The sequence below is a fragment of the Mytilus galloprovincialis genome, chromosome 11, assembly GCF_965363235.1.
Source record: "Mytilus galloprovincialis chromosome 11, xbMytGall1.hap1.1, whole genome shotgun sequence".
Taxonomy (NCBI): domain Eukaryota; kingdom Metazoa; phylum Mollusca; class Bivalvia; order Mytilida; family Mytilidae; genus Mytilus; species Mytilus galloprovincialis.
Genome location: NC_134848.1, coordinates 51,702,873 through 51,723,807, shown reverse-complemented (window position 1 = coordinate 51,723,807; position 20,935 = coordinate 51,702,873). Strand labels below are relative to the sequence as shown.

The 20,935-nt window shown below is 31.9% G+C and overlaps 1 protein-coding gene across 1 annotated transcript in view; it reads left to right on the top strand.

Annotated features, from left to right (window-relative positions):
• LOC143052358 (uncharacterized) overlaps positions 1–18,844 on the top strand; it is a 32,178-nt gene extending 13,334 nt beyond the window's left edge. The window contains exons 2-6 of the mRNA XM_076225366.1: positions 4,468–4,696; positions 8,574–8,803; positions 11,939–12,158; positions 14,439–16,834; positions 17,209–18,844. Of these exons, the coding sequence (XP_076081481.1) occupies positions 4,477–4,696; positions 8,574–8,803; positions 11,939–12,158; positions 14,439–16,567 (2,799 nt within the window). The 5' untranslated portion in view covers positions 4,468–4,476 and the 3' untranslated portion in view covers positions 16,568–16,834; positions 17,209–18,844. The remainder of the gene's footprint in view (positions 1–4,467; positions 4,697–8,573; positions 8,804–11,938; positions 12,159–14,438; positions 16,835–17,208) is intronic.
• Positions 18,845–20,935: the final 2,091 nt, after the last annotated feature.

Here is a 20,935-nt window from a genome sequence, read left to right as displayed (position 1 = left end):
TATTAGAAAAATAGACCAAAACTAAAAAAAACTTAATACTTTGACCCCTGAACCATGAAAATGAGGTTTAGGTCATATGACACCTGTCAGCTAGACATGTACACCTTATAATCATTCCATACAGCAAATATAGTAGAACTATTGCATATAGTATTAAGAAAATAGACCAAAATTCAAAAATTCATGTCATGCATCCGATTTCACCTTGAGAGATGCACACGCCTGATGAAGCTAATTTGTTTAGCGAAATATTGCGTATTTCTATTTAACATCTAATAGAACTTTTGAATGTATTAATTGATGTGTTTAAGTTATATTCTTAGACATTTATATAATTTTAATTCAGTAACTGTATCAGTTTATTTTCACAAACTGATCCACGCTTAAATAGATTGAATGTTGATTGTTGCTATTCTTAGACATTATATATATATATAGGTGTTTCAATTTGTCTGAAAGGTTTCCGTATTTTCTATCAGTTCAGTTTTGTTGTGCGAACATCGGTTTATACAATTGTTAGACCATCTACTAAACGAACTACGAGATCGTCTTGTCAATTCGGAAGAACGTTTTCTTGCCCAGATGCTTCTTCCAAACAATCTGAAAAGTTTGAATCGGGGCCATCAAATTCGCATAGTTCGCACCTAAGAGTCCTACCAAAGATCAGTTTCTTCTCGAAATTAAAAGGTGTGTTACGCGATGGGATATTTATCCATCTAAGAAACCAGACTGACTCTGTGCAACATTGGCGATGACGCCGAAAGAACTTTGCCCAAATATATCTGTATTCTGCAAATACTTCTCACCATGTCATCCTCAACCTCTACTACTGAGCGCTCCTTCAACACTCTGAAACGCATAACAACATATCTGAGATCGACCATGGGACAAGAAAGACTTTCTTCAATTGCACTGCTGCACGTTCATTCTGATTTTGACATTGACATTTATTCTTACATACGGTCAGACCACATACGGACGTCACATTCGTGGCATTCATATATCACCAAATTAAAAATTGAGTGTTTGAATTGCTTTGTTTTCGTATGTTAACACATATGTAATGAGATTATCAAGTTAATTAGCCCTGTCTTTCTCTGAAGCATAAAAAATTGGCGAGCACTGCAAAGGTTTTAGTTTTTTTTAGTCAGTATTGGGTCTTTGATTTGATATATAGCAAAACACTCAACTGTTCATACTTCCTTCAAAATTAACCATATTGGATCGAAGAAAGATTCATTTTCTGCAAAAAAGGGTCCAAAAAGGTTTTACGCCTCGCTTCGCTCGGAGAAATCATTTGCCTTGCTAAGCTCAGCAACTTCTGCGTGCAGATTATTATCAGTCTAGCTACGCCACATGGTTGAATGAGTACTTGAAAAAGAATTTAAGATTTTTTGATATTGTTAATTTCTCTCTTATAAGTAAAATAATAACTATATTTGGTATCTGCGTATCATACAACGTCCCCATGCCTGCCACAAGGTTTTTAATTGATCTTGACCTTTTCATGGATCAGTGAACAAAGTAAAGTGTTTGTGGTCATATATCGCAGATACTATAAGCAATAGGTCTTCTATTTTTTATATATGGAATGATTGTAAGGTGTATACCTCCCAACTTGCAGTTGTCATCTGCACTTGACCTCATTTTCATGGTTCAGTGGTCAGTGTTTACTTTTTTTATTTCGCAGATACTATATATATTCAGTAAATTTGCGCCAAAATGAAAATTAAAATAAAAACATTAACGCCAATAATACTGGTACAACATGTAAGTACAGGTACATGTAAATAGTATAAAAATAGTATTATACAAAAGATAATAACTTTAAAGCACAGTTTTATTGCATAATAAATCATATTTCCAGAATCGGTCATCGTAACCACTAATCTTGTTAAAGCTCAGTTCTGTTATAAGTTTTAAAACGACATCATCAAAACTATCAAAAGCACTATACACTATAGTTAAACCAAAAGTTTGTTGTTCTTACACAAGACTTGAAAGCAACGGGTCGGACGTACTAAAACACTGGATAACTGCCTATATGTGTGGTTTTAGAACGCTACTGAATAATTTCCTCTATATAAAAAAGGAGATGTGGTATGTTGGCAATGAGGCACAATCAAGGTCAAATAAAGTGGATTAAAGCCATCATTGACAACTGTATGGCCTTCAAAATCCATTATTTGATATAAACGGCACAAACATGAAAAATGTAAAACAATCCAAATTGAATTCTTAGAAAACTAACAGAAACCGTTTTACTAACTTATAATTGACAATCTTAAATATGTGAAAACTTGTATAATTTTAAACCTAAGTGACTCAGTTTTATAAGTTACTCAATACCCAGGAGGAATACTTAAAACAAATCTTATTCACGATGAAGCAATACACATTTTAAACTTTCCAATTAAATCTTACCTGTAAAAGGACGCAAATGTAAATGGTGTTTTTACAGTAGCATCTTTGACGGCTATATGCATAGACTAAAGAAAACAAACTGGGAATGAGTCAAAGAGACAGCAACCCAACCAAAATATACAATTCAACCAAATGGTATTGGGTCTTCAACACAGAAAGAAATTACACACCTAGAGGGAGCCCCGATCATGCCCCGAAACACAATGTTATTTATCGTTATATCAAGAAAATGGACGTCATTCTATGCTCCTATATATATATGCAGTGCAGGCGATTTGGTGTCACGATATCACAGTAGCATGGGTTCGAATCCCGGCCAGGGAAGAACCAAAAATTTGCGAAAGCAAATTTACAGATCTAACATTGTTGGGTTGATGTTTAGACGAGTTGTATATACATTATGTACACAGCCATGTATCACCATCATTGATGGCGATCCGATGGATACATCTGTTGTAGGGTTGTCACTGACTCAGACGTACTTATGAATATAATTATTTTCTGTGACTGTATCTTACATTAATTTGTAGGATCCTTTACTATAGATAATTTAGCTGATCTGTAACAATAACATCTTCATGCCTTATATATCATGTACTGTAGTACGCCGCTAGATTAAAACTGACGTGGAAAGGTAACACATGCCCACCGAAAGCTCTTTTTTTGAGAGCCCAGGTGGTCGTGTGGTCTAGCGGGACGGCTGCAGTGCAGGCGATTTGGTGTCACGATATCACAGTAGCATGGGTTCGAATCCCGGCCAGGGAAGAACCAAAAATTTGCGAAAGCAAATTTACAGATCTAACATTGTTGGGTTGATGTTTAGACGAGTTATATATATATATATATATATATAAAAAGATGAACCAAAATAAAAATATATACAAGAGCAACATAGGCTAAAGGTTCCTGACTTAGGTCAGACACAGAAATGCGGCGAGTTAAAACTGGTGTTATGCACGCCCATTATTTCCCTCACATCTCTAGCCAATGTAGACATATATAATTTTAACGCCCACAATTTTCAGTGTCATTGTCAATAAAATAAATTTTGCGGTCCCTAACGAATATTGCCCGGCATTACAGCTGTCCAAAAAAGCCCACTCTAAACGAAATCTGCAGAAGGGGTCTTTTATATAAACCCTCTGCTGTTGTTTTTTATTTGGTCGGGTTGTTGTCTCTTTGACACATTCCCCATTTCCATTCTCAATTTTATGTACTATGGTTTGGTTTCTATCTCACTTCACGTTTAATATGACGGTGCTAGCTATGAAATTTGATAATAATCTAAAAACTGCAAGCCATTTGCTGTATTTCAAAAGGCTGTCTGCTTCTTCATAAAATACTATTATATGTAGTGATTATGTAAGCAGTTAATTTTATGTTTACAAGAGACACAGATAAAGTCCAAACAACACTGAAAAAATCAACAATACTGTATACAACTCTATAAGTTTCGTTTCCCCATTTTTACGCAATTCGACTTTTGTAGTTTTCATTTTATAGCCTCATAGTTCTTGTACATATGGGAAATAATAATTTCATGCTGGACTTTATTTTGATAAGAATTATTTGACAATTCAAGATACGTTTATAGCATTTGTTTTTGAAACTGATTTCTTTACGTGACATGTGTATGGCCTAATTAACACATATGATGGTCCTTAATCTGTTGATCACTTTATCTTGGGTTAATTAGTGTTGTCACTACGATTTACACGGGTCAATGTTTACTTTGCAATTTCCTTCAATCCAGACTATTTGTAACCTTCCTTTAGAGGCTTTAATTTTTCATTTTTCTTTTTTAGAAAACTAAAATCCACGAATTTAAAAAGCCACGAACATGTAAATATTGCTCAAACCCCGAAAATTGATACCTACGAATTAAAGTACTTTCACAGTTATATAAAAACAATGACCAATAATGAGCTAGAATCCACGTCTGTTTGTAAATAACTATGATATCATAAATATTGATTAGTGTATGGGTTGTAATCGGAAAGAAAGTTGGGACAATATGAACTAAAGTTATTTTATTTTTTACAGTCAAAGACAATGGCATCTGGTCTAATACTTGAAGAAGAAAACTATGTTAGAATGAGCTTGCTACTGACAGGGATATCTCCTCGTGCAGCAAGAGCCTTGTTTGATAGGGAATTTGCTCCAGCATGCTTAGATTCCTCTCTGAAAAGGGAATTTAACAAACTGAGAGAACTTCAGAAAAGACGAATTATTAATCAGCAACAGTGGAACTTGCTGTTTCCAAGATTTCCTGGTATTTATCAGTGTCAAAGTTAATTCAGAAATTACATCCCTGCACAACGTGTAATTACAGCATAAAATCATAAAATAATGTGTTGGCTTATTGTACCTATTTCAGGCATTTGAATATCCTTTTTGGTTATTTCATTACTTTATAGTCAGAGGTATTGTATAGCATATCACTGACATGATAGAGAAATACTTTACTTATTGTTGAAGTAGTTATCAAAGGTACCAGGATTATAATTAATACGCCAGACTCGCAGTTCGTTTACATAAGACTCATCAGTGACGCTAATATCAAAATATTTATAAAGCCAAACAAGTACAAAGTTGAAGAGCATTGAGGATCCAAAATTCCAAAAAGTTGTTCCAAATACGGCTAAGGTTATCTATGCCTATAATAAGAAGCATATACAATCATACAATACAATACAATACAATACAAATACAAAGTTTTTTATTGTCAATTATGACGCCAAATAATTTGAGCAGTACAATTAAGTTCAATTTCATACAAATGATTACATATTGATTACATTGATTATTTAACAATTAAACAAAGTGATGTCTTTTTCAACCAAATAAATTCTGCAGAAAAGATATATATATATATATATATATATATATAGTTTTACAATATAATATAGATGGACAAACTACCGGTGACTAAACTGTATCTAGAATTAATTTTCTCTCTTTGAATAAAGTACACAATAATAAACTTACTTTTTTAATTATAACATTATCCTCAGATGACATTAACTATATTAATTATGATTTATTTGGGAGGCTTTTAAAGTTTTGGTTAACCTTATTTAAGTAATCTATATATTCAGATCTTTTATTTTCTAAAACAGGACACTGAAGAAGAAAATGAATTTCATCTTCAACTTCAGTGTTACATAATTTACATATTCTATCCTCCACTCGAAGCCCCACATATCTGCCTCTTTCAATTTCTAATTTATATGCACTGACTCTGAACTTAGTGAGCAGTCGCCTTTCATCCTCATTTAAAACTAATAAGTACTTTTCCATATAAATATTTTCTTTAAATAATCTATAAGTTCTTAGTTTATTTCCATGCTGTTTATTTTGTCTATCATTGTAAAGTTCAGATTTCCAAATACAAGAATATGTCTGTTTTAATTTCCGGTAAATTAGTGATTTTAAATCCATCTTTGAATTTTTAACAAGTTTAAGATCTATATCAAGATATTTCATAAGAATAGCAATACAACTATACCAACTATTTTTGTTTAAACTATTTAGTGATCTAGAGACATTCAGGGCTTCAGAGAGAAGGATATCATCAGACTTTAATATATATTTATAATATCTAAACATATTTAAAATTACTTCAAGAAATAAGGGATATCTTCCCATTTCACCCAATACAGCTATATTTGTAGAATTTTTTACCTAAACCCAAAGAAAATTTACAGAATTTGACATGAATACTTTCTTGTTTCATGTCCTTGCATAGTTTAAAAAGATTATGTTCATTTTTATTTAGTTTATATATTACTGACGATCCCCATATTTCACTCCCATATAACAACACAGGTTTCACAGTATGATCAAATATATGTGAAAGTGTGTTAATTCTAGGTTTATATAAGTTAAAACTTTTTTTATATTTAAATAAAGCTTTCAATCCCCTTTTATATAAATCATCTTTAGCCTCTGTAAAGCTTCCACTTGCACTCACATAAATTCCTAAATATTTATAGCCCCTAGCCCTTTCAATAGGTATATTATTAATATTAAATATTTTTTCATCTAGTTTTCCTGTTTTATTAAAAACTACTGATTTAGTTTTGTTTATATTTATTTGGAGTCCCCATTTATCACAGTAATTATATAGTTTATCAATACACCTCTGTAGACCATTAGCTGTTTCTGACATTAATACTAAGTCATCTGCATACAATAAGCAATTAAGCTGTAAGGAATTTAAAATAGCAGGTTTACAGGTCTCATCAAAAGAGTCAAGAATATCATTTATAAAAAATTTAAATGAAGTGGGCTTAAATTATCCCCTTGTTTGACTCCTATGTTAGATGTAAAGTTTTCAGTCATAGAATATTTGTCTACCTTTACACAAAGTTCAATATTATTATACATATCTTTTAGAGTGTTATAAAATAAATCACTGACTCCAATATTTTCTCAGTTTATAAAAAAAGTCCATCATGATTAACAGTATCAAAGGCTCTTCGTAGGTCAACAAAGCATGTAAAGAATTTTGTATTGCCTTGTTGAGTATACTTTTCTATAAGAGTTCTCAAAACTAAATGATGATTACTGGTGCGCTTGCCTTTACAGAAACCAATTTGTTCCGGTTTGATAATATTTCTATTTGCCAAAAATTTCTCTAAACGAATATTTAAAATTTTCACAAATAACTTGCCTATAAAACAACTCCCAATGGTAATTCCTCTATATTTTGAAGGATCATCTTTTGAACCACTTTTCAATAAAGGAACTATATATCCTTTTGCCCAAATTTTGGGGAAATTTCCTGAGTTTAAGATACTATTAAACAATTTTTGAAAACAAGAAACTAAATATATTTGACTGGACTTTAACATTTCATTTAAAATTGAGTCAAAACCACTGGCTTTTTTATTTTTAAGTGTACTAATCGCTTTTTCTATTTCTGCTTTTGAAATCAAATTATCAAATTCAGTAAATATTTTTTCTCTTTCCATGTCTTTTATCTTATCTTTTAAATAATCACAGGATGCATTAGTGTCTTTTTCATTTAAATTTTTAAAATAAGAAAACCAAGCATCTGTTGACACATCAGATGTGGTATTCTCCCTATTTGTATCTGATAACTCATGAAGCAGTGCCCAATATTGACTTGGATTTTCGTCTTTTAAATTATCTAATTTATCTATTAAATCTTGTCAAAAATCCCTTAAATCATATGTAGTAGTTCAGATCATAAGTTATTTTCGAATGGTTGATAATTGGCGATTTTACAGAATCCTTTGTTTACCATACTGAAAACTGAATTTAAAATCACGTTAAACGAAATGTAAGTTGAGGGAATTACTTTTTATTTACAACAATTTTATAAGTATGTTTACACAAAATTTCTACTTTTAACCAGATTGCTTATGAAACAATTATTAGACCTACGTGTATAAGAAAAATGTCGGACTTGGAATTAAAGAATGGCAAGAAATGATTCAGCATAAAAAAAAATATGATTTTATTTTCAATTCAAAGTTACCTTCTGTGTACGGTATTTTTTTATTACAAAATTATCTAATTTTCTAAAAATGAATAACCATTTATTTATAAGAGAAACAAATTATTCCAGATTAAAACTTAAAAAATAAATATTTCGTCCAGAGCAGAGCGTTCATGATAAAGGTGAAATACGAAACGCAATTATGTTATTCCTTCTCTTAGAACCCTTGGTTCACTAGTTTTTGTAAGCTGGAGTTCTGTATTAAGTAGGTATGTAAAAGAAAACTTCCCGATACAAGAAAAAATATATTAAAATTCTACTGAATTTTCATAAAGATAAAAATCGGATAACGAATTTGAAAAGCCTAGAAACGCTGACATATTATGGAATATCGTATCTAACACCTTTGTTTTTTACTGAAAAGAGATCATATTATGAATTGTTGTAGAAATATTTAGTTTCTGTATCTTTAATTCTTACTAACTAACTCTGGTATTGTCCCCGAGAGGTAGAGGTTATTGGATTGGTCAATGGTCGGGTCAGATCAACGGGTTTGAAATTGGCAATTGCTGTGTCTCTGAAAAACATGGTCATCGCCATCATTATCATCTCTAATGATCAAATACTTTTTATTGTGATTTCCCTCACACTGCAATTATTTAATAATCTTATATTTTTCTAGATGTAGTTGATTCTAAAACATTTGATGTAACTCTGATGATAACTTTACTCAGAAACCTGGCTGACTTAACCCCGTGTAATGGTGACTATGACATGCTGCCATCTCCCAATGAATCAACACCTACCTCAGATTTGGCCAGGATAAAATGTTACAGAAACATGCTGGCCCACCTAGATGAGGGAAAATTAGATAATTCTATATTTATCAAAGCATGGAACGATATAACTGGAGTAAGTACCTTAAAATTATACCATTTTCATCAGAATTGGATGATACCTTATAATAATAATGTTTCGATATTAACTTGTTTAACAACTTGTCATTTGAACAATTACGTGACCATAGATAAGAGAGGGAACAAATAGGGAAAGGGTGGTGAGAATTTTCGTTGTCTTTCATTTTTAATATTTGAAAAAAGCATTGCCTCCTAGATGTATTAATTTGTTATCAGTCACCAATCTGACCCTGCTGATTTTGAATGATTCATTAATTAGCAAATTTAAAGTACGCGTAAATATAGCCAACGTTAACTTCATGTTTTTTTTTACATTTCAACATCACGACTGGGTAGTTCTATAGACAATAACTGTTTAGTGTCTTTAAATATCAGCTGTATTTGTACGAGGCTAGGAAACAAGGTGTATGCAAGCTTTTAGTGAGCTTTTACACCTGTTTCGAGCCGAGTAAAAATACAGCTGATATTTGAAGACACTAAACAGTTATTGTCTTTATCCTGCAATTAATTCTGTATATAATTTGTGTTATGAAAGACACAAAAACACATGTTTTGCATTTATTTTCTATTTGAAACCCCTCGAGGCATGCTTAGAAATACGATACAGTAATCACACATTCAGCTGAAGACGGGTTCGCAAAAAAAGAATCTCGAATGGTTTACAATAATAAATCGCTCAAGGTGAATAATTATCTATTTTAACATAAAATTTAATTTAAACAGTAAAATTAAATAACAAAACAGTGTCCAATTTGAAACAGAAGTGTACGAGTTGTCCTACGCTTCAGACTCGACATTCACTAAACATGCATGTTGAAAGTGACATGGTTGTTTTTGTAACACAATCATACACATTCAAGTTTTGAAATCGATAGAAAAGACTGCTGTTCATGTGTGTATGTTATAAGAAAATTGGTGTGATTCTTATTGCTATAAAGAAATGCTTGAAAACAAACAGAACGTATAAAAGTAATCGTTAATTCGCAATTGCTACGTCATTGGAATGCGATAGCAATACACATCGTGAGGTCTCGCAGGTTAATACAATACTCAGTCCGGCAGTTCCGGCAGTGGGCGGAGCTTTGGAGCAATATCTGTATAGTATGTATACAGATACAGCATAGCGATATTTGTAGGGCCGTATCTGTATAGTAGAACATCCAATTGCAGGATAAACTGATTTAATATCGAGTGATCAAACATATACAAGTACAAGGCATATAGACTGACACGAAAAACACGTGATTGTTAAATTTGTGTAGATGTTAGCTTCTGCTGTTGCCCATGCTGTCATAATTGTTTTATAAGTACTGTAAATATATATCGTACAAACATCTAGTTTGAGGGCAATACATGTAATAATAGATATCAGAAGTCCGGATTTTGAAATACAAGAAGTAAGTATATAAACACATTTAATACATATATTAAACAATTATTAATAAACAATTGAGGTATTAAAAATAAAAGAGACAAAACAACTTTTTAAACTTTCCCTATTCTCGATTGCTACATGCATTTTTACAATATAAACCAATAGATACGTTCATATACGTCAAAGTATCAAATACATATTCGATACGTCTTTAAATGTCCCACTTCTATTCGGAACGCTCACAGTTAAATATTTGAAAACCAATGATTAATAAGAACCGAAACAATGGAAGAGTTATATGACCAAAAAGGACCTAACTAATAGACAAATCCATATAAGGCCAAATTTGACTTAGGGAGTTGAAACCTTAGTTTATAATTTAAAAAATTGGAAAAGGACAATTTTAAAAAGGAGTGTTATCAATCATTGCGTTACCGAATGCGAAGAAGATAAGATTGATAAGAAAACTTTATTTTGATTCGGCACAAGTTCAAATAAGCAACACAAGCTCTAAGGAGCCGAATACTGAGTTGATGATATCCTCAGCAACTGATTGTCCATTAGCGGAGGTATCGACCCAGTGCTCACTGTGCTGTAAATGTAATGGGTACATCAGTCAACAGTTTTTTATAATCTTGATAACTATAAAAACAAACAAATATGTCAATAACGAAAAACAAAAAGACATATAGACAAAGCACAATAGCTACAACAGACAAGAATTCAAAAATCACTTGTTTATTAGTCTCATGGTGAAATCTTACCTGAGTTTGTGATATATCAATTACACTGGAAGTCTTCATTTAGACATACGTTTAATGCAAACAAAAATTTAATACTTTCAACAGTAAATTTTTGTAAACAAAAGACCTAAAAAAGGTGTTGAAAACTTTAAATTATTGGCTTTGAATAGGCAAATTATAGTTCGGAAGGTTTGTGACTCGGCAAAGGCTCATTAAGTAGTTGTTGGTTCGAATGCTTATTAAAGGCTCATTAAAGCGTGGCAGGGTTGTGGCGTGGTACAAACTTGTTTAGTAATGATCTGTTTGTGCTTAGTATTGTCATTATAGCAGTATGAGGTTTTTGTTAGGTATAGTCACATATAGGTGTGTAAGGTTTGTGGTTGGTACCCGCACATTGAAGTTTGGAAGAGATGTGCTTTGTATAGTTAAGTATAAGTATACGAGGTATGTGCTTGGTACATATACATAACGATGCAGCAGGAACTTCATTGTTGATCAGGGTGGAATGTATGAACAAATCATCTGGTGATCAGTTTGGAATTTTGAAAGTGATCTTCTGGTGATCAGGTCGAGATGCTACAGGTTATCGTTTGATAATCTAGGTAAAATTCTAGTGATCAGGTTGAAATATTATTCGGTAGACACTGATATTACAATTGACATTTCTCATTTCCTAAGAGATAATTGGGCGCTACCACCTCAATTATATTTTATAAACTTTGAAGTGTTTGCAAAGTTTACATGTTTTGAATGTTTAAACATTTGCAGTATTTTATCAAAATTCAATATCGGCAAGATTTATTTCTGTGTCAAAAGTTTATATGTTATTTGTGAAAAATACGAAATTATTATTATGAAAGGTCACGATTTCTTTAATATACTAACTATGAAAATATTTAGATGCATTTTGTGTTGAGCATACCCACAAGTGTTATTGAAATACAATTTATATCATTTAGTTGTAAATTCTGGAACAACTACATTTTTCAACAATTTCTACATAACTTTCCAGGCTGTCGGCAGATTAGGTGGACAATCAATGAAGCAGGAATGTGATAATTTAAAAACAAAGATATTGGACCAGACTAATCAAGAAATAATGTTAGACATTAAACGTTCAAATGATGAAATTAGGGAATTAAAACAATCAGTAGACAGTTTGAAAACAGCAAATGCAGATCTGACAGAGGAAGTAGAAAAGTTAAAAGATACAGTGCCTTGGAATATAAGAGGTAAGAATAGGTCAAACTATGATCGATATTCATCTGTAGATCTGATTACAGGACATCAAAACAGTTTTAAATATCTGGTGGTCAGACTACCATGTTGAATATAATCCTATAGTGAAAATAATCTTGTGGTGATCAGGTTTGAAATAGTATAGCAATCCTTTGGATTTGGTGATTGGGTTTGATTGTTGGAGAGAATCATCTAGTGATCAGTTGGGAATTTTATAGATAATCATTCGGTCATTAGTTGGAATCTTAAGGAAATCGTCTGTTGAACAAAGTGTAACTGTACATATAACCCTCTAGTGATGAAGTCGAAATGTCATTAATAATAAGGTGAGCAGGTCAGATTGTTATTGATAATCTATAAGTGGTCATGGGAATTTTAGAAAGTCCTCTGGTGATGAGGTTATACATGTTATAATGTTGAGGTTATTAGCAGGATATCAGATTTAAACCTGATGATTTTGTTTTACTGATCAATTTGGATTATTAGAGATAATCATCTGCTGAGCAGGTTGTACTCTTAGATTTATTCTATGTCGATCAGGTTGAAATATAAGTAGATATCATCTCAGTAGGTATCATCTCAGTAGGTATCATCTCGTGATCAGAGAGAAATGTTTGAGGTAATGCTCTTGCAAATAGGTTGACATCGTGTTGAAGGCAGTACCTTGACCTTTAATGGTTTACTTTAATAAATTGTTGTTTGGATGGAGAGTTGTCTCATTGGCACGCATACAACATCTTCGTATATCTATATATTGAGTTCTCTTGTAATCAGATTGCAATGATGATCGTAGTTCTCTCGTGATAATATTGAATGCGAAAGACAATCATCTGGTGATCAAGTTGAAATGAAAGAGGAGAATATCTGGTGAACAGATTCAAATGCTAGAGGTAATCCTCTGGTGATAAGGTTAGAAATTTAGCCACAACTGTCTGATGATCAGTTCTATTTTGGAATGTTAGACTTAATTCTCTAGTAATCAGGTTGGAATATTGGAAGTTATCATCAGGTGATAAGATCGGAATGTTAGATGTTAAGTTCTTTTGATAAGGTTTGAATGTTTGCGGTAATTCTATGGTGAAAAGTTTAGAATGTGGATGTAATCATCTCGTGCTAAGGTTAGAATGATTAAGTAATTCCCTCTAGATGAGGTTGGAAAGAAAGTTAGAAACAACTGTTTGGTGACTACAAAAAAATGTAGTTTGAATTTAGAATGTAATAAGCAATTCTTTAGACTGAGGTGGTTACAATGCTAGAGATTATACACGCTTGATAAGGCCGGAATATTAGATATACTGCTATGTTTATTAGGTTGAAATACTAGAGGTAATACTCTGATGATAAATTAGATTTACAGAGAGGAAAATATAACTGATTGCAATTAAGTTGAAACAATTATCAAAATAGCTTATATTTGTCCAAGTGAGCGATTCAGGCTGTTTGGAGCCTCTTTTTGTTAATTAAGTTTACAAACAGCTTTAAGTTTTATTTGTGCTGATTCTTTTTTTTTTTAATATTTTATAATTTTATCATCTTGTGACGTTAGAAATCAAACATGACTTACTTAGTAATATAATGAGAGAAGTGGTTTACATGTGAATGAAACAGCAACCTAAAAATTCCTTGGCAAATGATATTGAAGCCATTTACAAGATGAAAAAGATATATGCTGGAAATAGTCATGAAGCATCATTAAAATCAGAACAAAATGTCATAAAACAAGACTCCTACACTGGCAACTTCTCTCAAATCAAATTTACCGTGAATTTAAGTTCATGTATATCTCAGGTGAATTTCATGTTATTTTCTTTCACCGCACATGACCTGATATGTCAACTCACGTGAAATCAGTTACTCAAAAATCTTTCAAATACATTAAATCAAATAACATCTTCATTCTTCAAATTTAAATAATATAATGAAAAAGTTTGTTGTTTTGTAAGTTAATGGAAAAGTTATTTGAAAAAGTTTACGTTAAATTCATGCGTAAATTTTTACTTTAAATTCATGTGAATCCCAATTCACGTGAAATTCACAAGTGAGTTGAATATAGAAGTTCGTTTGAGGTGAATTTCACGTTATATTCTTAACGTGAATTGTATGTAAGGTTCAGGTGAAATTGATCTAAGCAAAGTTTTCCTATGTAAGAACAATGTCGTTATGAAATATGATACAACTGGAGTAATTTAAAAAAAAAATACTATCATAAGAACTTCAGAATCATTAAATTAAAGTCCATTATACGTAATAGTATTCAATAATTTCAATTGCAGCACAAATCGGGGAGGACCTTGTGGAGTGGAAGGAGAATGACAAGATGTTTATATTGACCAGAGCTGCCAAATATGTACTGAAATGTATTAAGGAGAACAGTAATGTCACTATTACTGCTAGTTCTGGGGTTGGTAAGACGGCAATTCTTCGACATGTGGCTTTACAAATGTCAGCAGAAGGATACGATGTACTTCCGATAAGAGACCCAGGTGACATTATAAAGTTTTATAACCCGAAAAAGAAGACATTGTTTGTTATTGATGATTTATGTGGTAACTATTCTTTTAATCAGTCTGACATGAAAGTTTGGGAACCATTCATTGAGAAAATAACAAAAATTCTGTCAAACACATTTTCCAAGATAATTGTAGCATGTCGATTACAAGTGTTTCAGGATGAGAAATTCGAATCTTTATCAATTTTCAAATCATGTGTGTGTAACCTTTTATCAGATAACATTAGCCTGTCAAAAGCTGAAAAGAAGTCAATAGCTGAAGTATATCTTAAAACTAAAGCTCCTGATGTATCAGATTATTATGATTTATATGATTGCTTTCCACTTTTATGTAAATTATATCAAAGAAACCCTTCACTGAATATCAAAGATTTCTTCAAAAAGCCTTTTTCAGTTTATGAAGCAGAGATTGACAAGCTATATGACAAAGGATTTTATAGTAAATACTGTGCTTTGGCGTTATGTGTCATGTTCAACAACAATGTAAAGGAAGAAATTCTAACAGGGGAGGTGAATGAAGACACAAGAGTTATAATCGAGAACATATGTGAGGCATGTAAACTGGATAGAGGAACATCAAGGCTAAAATTACAGGATGAACTGAACTCATTTATACATACATTCCTGAAAAAGGAACAAAACATATACAAAACTATTCATGATAAAATATTTGACTTTCTTGTGTACTACTTCGGACATAAAATAATCCAATGCTTGATAAAGAATGGACATAGTGATTTGATCAGACAAAGATTTTTGTTAGAAAATGAAGACAATGTTGATCAGTTTATATCCATTGTGCCTCCTAAGTATCATCAAATTTACATACAAAGAATGATTGATGACTGGTCAAAGGGGGAAGTCAATCAAGTGTTTTGTAACAGGAATATGAACATACCTAAGTTCAGAGAGAGATTTCTTTGTCACTTGAATGGGCTCGAAACACATTTTCAGAGACAATTAGCAAACATACGTGATGTACGCTATCCGGATTATATGCTGCTTCTGTTGTCTTTCTATGGTGATCTTCCTATGATTTCTTGGTGTTTTGATCATGGTGTCTCTGTTCATCGTTGTAGGAATGATAAGATGACCCCATTGCATGTGGCTGCAATAAAAGGTTGGACAGATATAGTAAAACTGCTGTTAGACACAGGGGCAGATTATAATAAATGTGACATGTACGGTTTGTCACCTGTAATGATTGCTTGTAGATATGGACATACAGAAATATTAAGGATTTTGTTAGAAAAAGGAGCAGATAATAACAAATGTACCAATGATGGTTGGTCACCTGTATTGATGGCCAGTAGATATGGACATACAGAAACAGTAAGGATTTTGTTAGAAAAAGGAGCAGATAATAACAAATGTAGCAATGATAGTTGGTCACCTGTAATGATGGCTTGTAGAAATGGACATACAGAAATAGTAAGGATTCTGTTAGAAACAGGGGCAGATTATAACAAATGTAACAATGATAGTTGGTCACCTGTATTGATGGCTTGTAAATATGGACATACAGAAACAGTAAGGATGTTGTTAGACAAAGGAGCAGATTATAATAAATGTAACAATGATGGTTGGTCACCTGTAATGAGTACATGTAGATATGGACAGATAGAAATAGTAAGGATATTGTTAGATACAGGAGCAGATTATGATCAGTGTAACAGTGATGGTTGGTCACCTGTGATGTTGTCTTGTATTGAGGGACATACAGAAATAGTAAAGATGTTGTTAGACAAAGGAGCAGATTATAATAAATGTAACAATGATGGTTGGTCACCTGTAATGAGCGCTTGTAAGAATGGACATACAGAAATAGTAAGGATGTTGTCAGACAAAGGTGCAGATTATAATAATGTGACAAGGATGGTTGGTCACCTGTAATGAGTGCATGTAGAAATGGACAGATAGAAATAGTAAGGATATTGTTAGATACAGGAGCAGATTATGATCAGTGTAACAGTGATGGTTGGTCACCTGTGATGTTGTCTTGTATTGAGGGACATACAGAAATAGTAAGGATGTTGTTAGACATAGGAGCAGATTATAATAAATGTAACAATAAAGGCCAGTCATCTGTTATAATTGCATCTGAAAGAGGTTATAGTGATATAGTGCATGCGATACATGGACATTCTAGGAAGGAAAAAGGTAATTTCAAAACAGGATTGGAATAGATAGATGTGGTTTGATTTCTAACGAGATAACTTATAACAAGATGTCAAGGGTGATACAACTACAAGGTACCAACTCCCCTTATAACAGTATATAATTTTGAAATGATATCATTTCCTACATGTAATATGTGCATTGGCTTCATCAAATGAGCATAAAGCATGAACCCTTTTTTTTTATTCAATACTAATGTAAAAAAAAAAAATACTGCTTTCATTTTAAGTGGATCAGAAAAAAAATGTTTGAAAGACTGCCGCTTTGATAGGATAAAAATAAAGTGAGTGTTGTTCGGTCAGGTGTTTCTTTTTATATCTATATTATAATTTGGTTTTTGTTTTGCTTATTTTCAGAGAATACTTTGATGAAAAAAAGAAAAAGACGCAGAAGGAAGTCCCGGCTGTAGGCAATAGTACCTAAACCAGGATTACAAAATACACAGTGGGAATGACGTTTTAAACATATTAAATGAAGACGAATCCGAGATCGTGGTACCAGTAATATATATGGACCAAGCTGAAAGGAATAGCATGTTGAGTAATGCTCATGCTCATATATTATGACAAAGAACTACATTTGATATGACAATTTGAGGTCAAACACATAAACATGACTTATTTATGACGCCATAGTAACACAACTCGTGACTGTTCTGCAATAAAAGATCTAGATTAAAACATCTGGTTCATTTATCAATAAACCATAACATAATTTTAACAGCCTTGATAAGTTTACTATTTACATTTTCAGGAGTCATATATAAGCTCTAAAATTAAGCATATCATTTCCTTTGGTGATTTTGGATTATTTCTATATTTGTGAAAAGCCTGATATTATTTTGAAAAGAATCTGTGTAAAAGAGGGACGAAAGACACCAAAGGGACAGTCAAACTCGTAAATCTAAAACAAACTGACAACGCCATGGCTAAAAATGAAAAAGACAAACAGAAAAACAATAGTACACATGACACAACATAGAAAACAAAAGAATAAACAACACGAACCCCAAAGTAAAGTTTGTTTCGTTAATTATTGTCACAAAACATAAACCACTTACTAGTATTTCTAATGGTGAAGACAACAGTTGTAGCTGGCGTTCACCATTTTTATATCTCCATTATATCTTTGAATCACTACAGTATTGTATTTGAACTCATTATTAACTAATTTAGAAAATATTTTGACAATCGTATTTTTTAAAAAGACGTTTTATATTAGCTGTGTTTGATGTTCAAAAATTACAAAATGCGATGTTCTAACTGTCTTTAATATATCGTACAATTTTTATCTGAACAATTATGAAACATAACATTGTATATTAGCTTTAATTGTTATTAGTTTAATTTATAAATGCGACTTTTTGGTATTGTGAGTTTTAATTTGTCTCACGTTTAAGACATCCAGTGATATTTTTCTTGAAATTTGTATTTTAAATTTGTAATTAATGTGTCTAGCTCATGTTATTGTTGATAAAATATATTGTTGCATAACATACATGTAAATGTAAATCTTTTTTATCATATAATGTTGACAGATAATTTTAAAAAAACACCATCAATTTAAATTTAACATTGAATTGAGAGCACCTGGTACGTACGTGCTGTATTCAAACTCACAACCTTAGTAATGACAGGCTAGTGATACAGTAGTTGAACTACTTAGACCTCTCACCTACGAAGGATATCTAATACCATACTTCAATTTATCAGCAATGTTAAAACAATATATTCAATGAATATCTTATATGATATAAGAAAACTGCTTCTATTTGAAAATAAATATGACGCTAGTTTTTTTATATACATGTATGTGTGATTTTCAAAAGCTGTTGTCGGAAAGTGCAAGTAATTTTTTAAAGCAACATGTGTATCAAATTGTATCTTAAATTGTATTTTCTGTTTATCTGTGTAAGATTAATATTGGTGTACTATTTTCCATAACTATTGTGGATTTGATAAAACTAAATGTTGCAATAAATTTAAAATTACATTCAACGTATTTCATTAAAGCCATCATTATCCAAAAGTTGTGGAGCATGATAAACCCAAAGTTTCAAATATGACTTGTGAGTGATCCATATACCAGAATCACAGTACACACTCACCATGCCGCTATGTTAAAAACTACCTAGCATTACAGCAGCAGATTATAAAGGAGCAGAGTGTACACTACAATTATACATGCATATATAAATATATACACATATAAAAGCTCGGGGTTACGAATCCGATATCGATAGGTCCTGAATTTCAAACATAATATTGCTGTCAACTCAGGTTATCAAACCTTGTTCTGTATTCTCGCTAACATAAAGAATTAATTTTTAGACTGAACTATTGGGGTAACTAAGGTGTAAATTAAAAAAAGAACCAAAAGATTTGATTTTCAAATATGGTTCAAAGGCCAAGAGCAATATCTGGAAAACAACAAGCGTGACGATGACACCAATACAAATAATGTATCTTTCTGGGTAGTCCTGATCAGTTATAAATTGGTTTAGATTGCTTGTGTTCAATTATTGTTTTTTAAAGTGATAATGCCTTGACTGTTCTGATATCATATGACCCTCTCTCTCTGTTTAAGATGGATTGTATTTATTGAAGGGTATTGTAAATAACAATGCAATGGCTTTGGATATATAAAATGAGCCTTCCTCTGTTGTAAGTGGCTTGTGAAATACGAGTTCACTATGGAAACTAAATGTGCAAATCGAAAAACAAATTTACCAAAATTGTCTAAGTCGTTGCTAGCCAAATTATGTATTTATTGAGTGGTGACCTGTTTCTCCAAATGTTTCTTTGTGTCTGCTAATTTTGTCAAAACTATTTATTATATACACGACAATAAACTGTTTGTTCTTTGCTCGTTTAGCCTTTTGGCCTTTTTTTTACTTTTTTTTTATTCGAGCGTCACTGATGAGTCTTTTGTAGACGAAACGCGCGTTTGGCGTATATACAAAATTTAGTCCTGGTATCTATGATGAGTTTATTTAGCATGCAGTTCATTAATCAATCATATAAAATCGATACACTCACATGGTAAACCTGACAGCTTGCAACACTGCGTGTAGTGATGTCATCTGTCTGTAAAAAATATCAAACAACGCGACACACCTGCATTCTTTTTCTGACGAATGAATACACAGACTGCATCAACTGATTGTATTCAAAGATAGATAAATCAGGACAAATAGCATAACCTGTTTTGTAGAGTGGAGTAGTAATATCTTGTCTAAAAGGAGCAATTTTTCACTTTTTAAGAGTTACAAAAATACAGTCACTAGTGATTTTATATCACTGCAGCATAAATTAAATTCAGGATCAAACTGATTCATTACAGTGAATTCACCTCAACCTAACAAAGCAAAAAGAAGGGTTTTGTTTAGGCCAAATAACATACATTTATATACATTTAGTCATGTCGGGGTCTTTTATAGCTGACTACATGGTATTATCTATTTAGTTGTTGAAGGCTGAAAGGTTGCCTTTAATTGCATACATCCACTTCATCGGAATTTTCAAAGATAGTTGTCTCATTAGCAATCATACCACATCTCTTTCTTTCTATAACAATATCACGACGAGTACTGAAAAAATTCGTCCTACATTGTTTTTTGTCAGAAACACAGAACAAATAGACAAAATGACACAACCAAAGCCTACGTTAAGATATATGTTAGATAACTTCACAGGTAATAAGGTTTGAATAGGTAAAATTATTCGGACGTAAATAATTATTGCATAAAATTTACTATAACAAAATCAGAGTGAAGGCATACAAGCGAAAATACAGTATCATTGCCATGACACAACTCTCAACAAGAGAATATATATGAGACACAAATTAACTATAATTATAGTTTATTAGTTTATTAGACAAAACTGGCCTGCAGAAGACTGCGTAACAGGAGCATATTTATATACACAATATTAATTACAACATAGTTCATAATACAAACAGAATACATTTTTAAATTATACATCTTCAGAAATAAGCTTGTGTTTATTACAGTTTTAAATTAGACAAGCATCTTTTCTACCTTTTGAATAAAAAGTGACAGCTTAGACATTACCATTACTA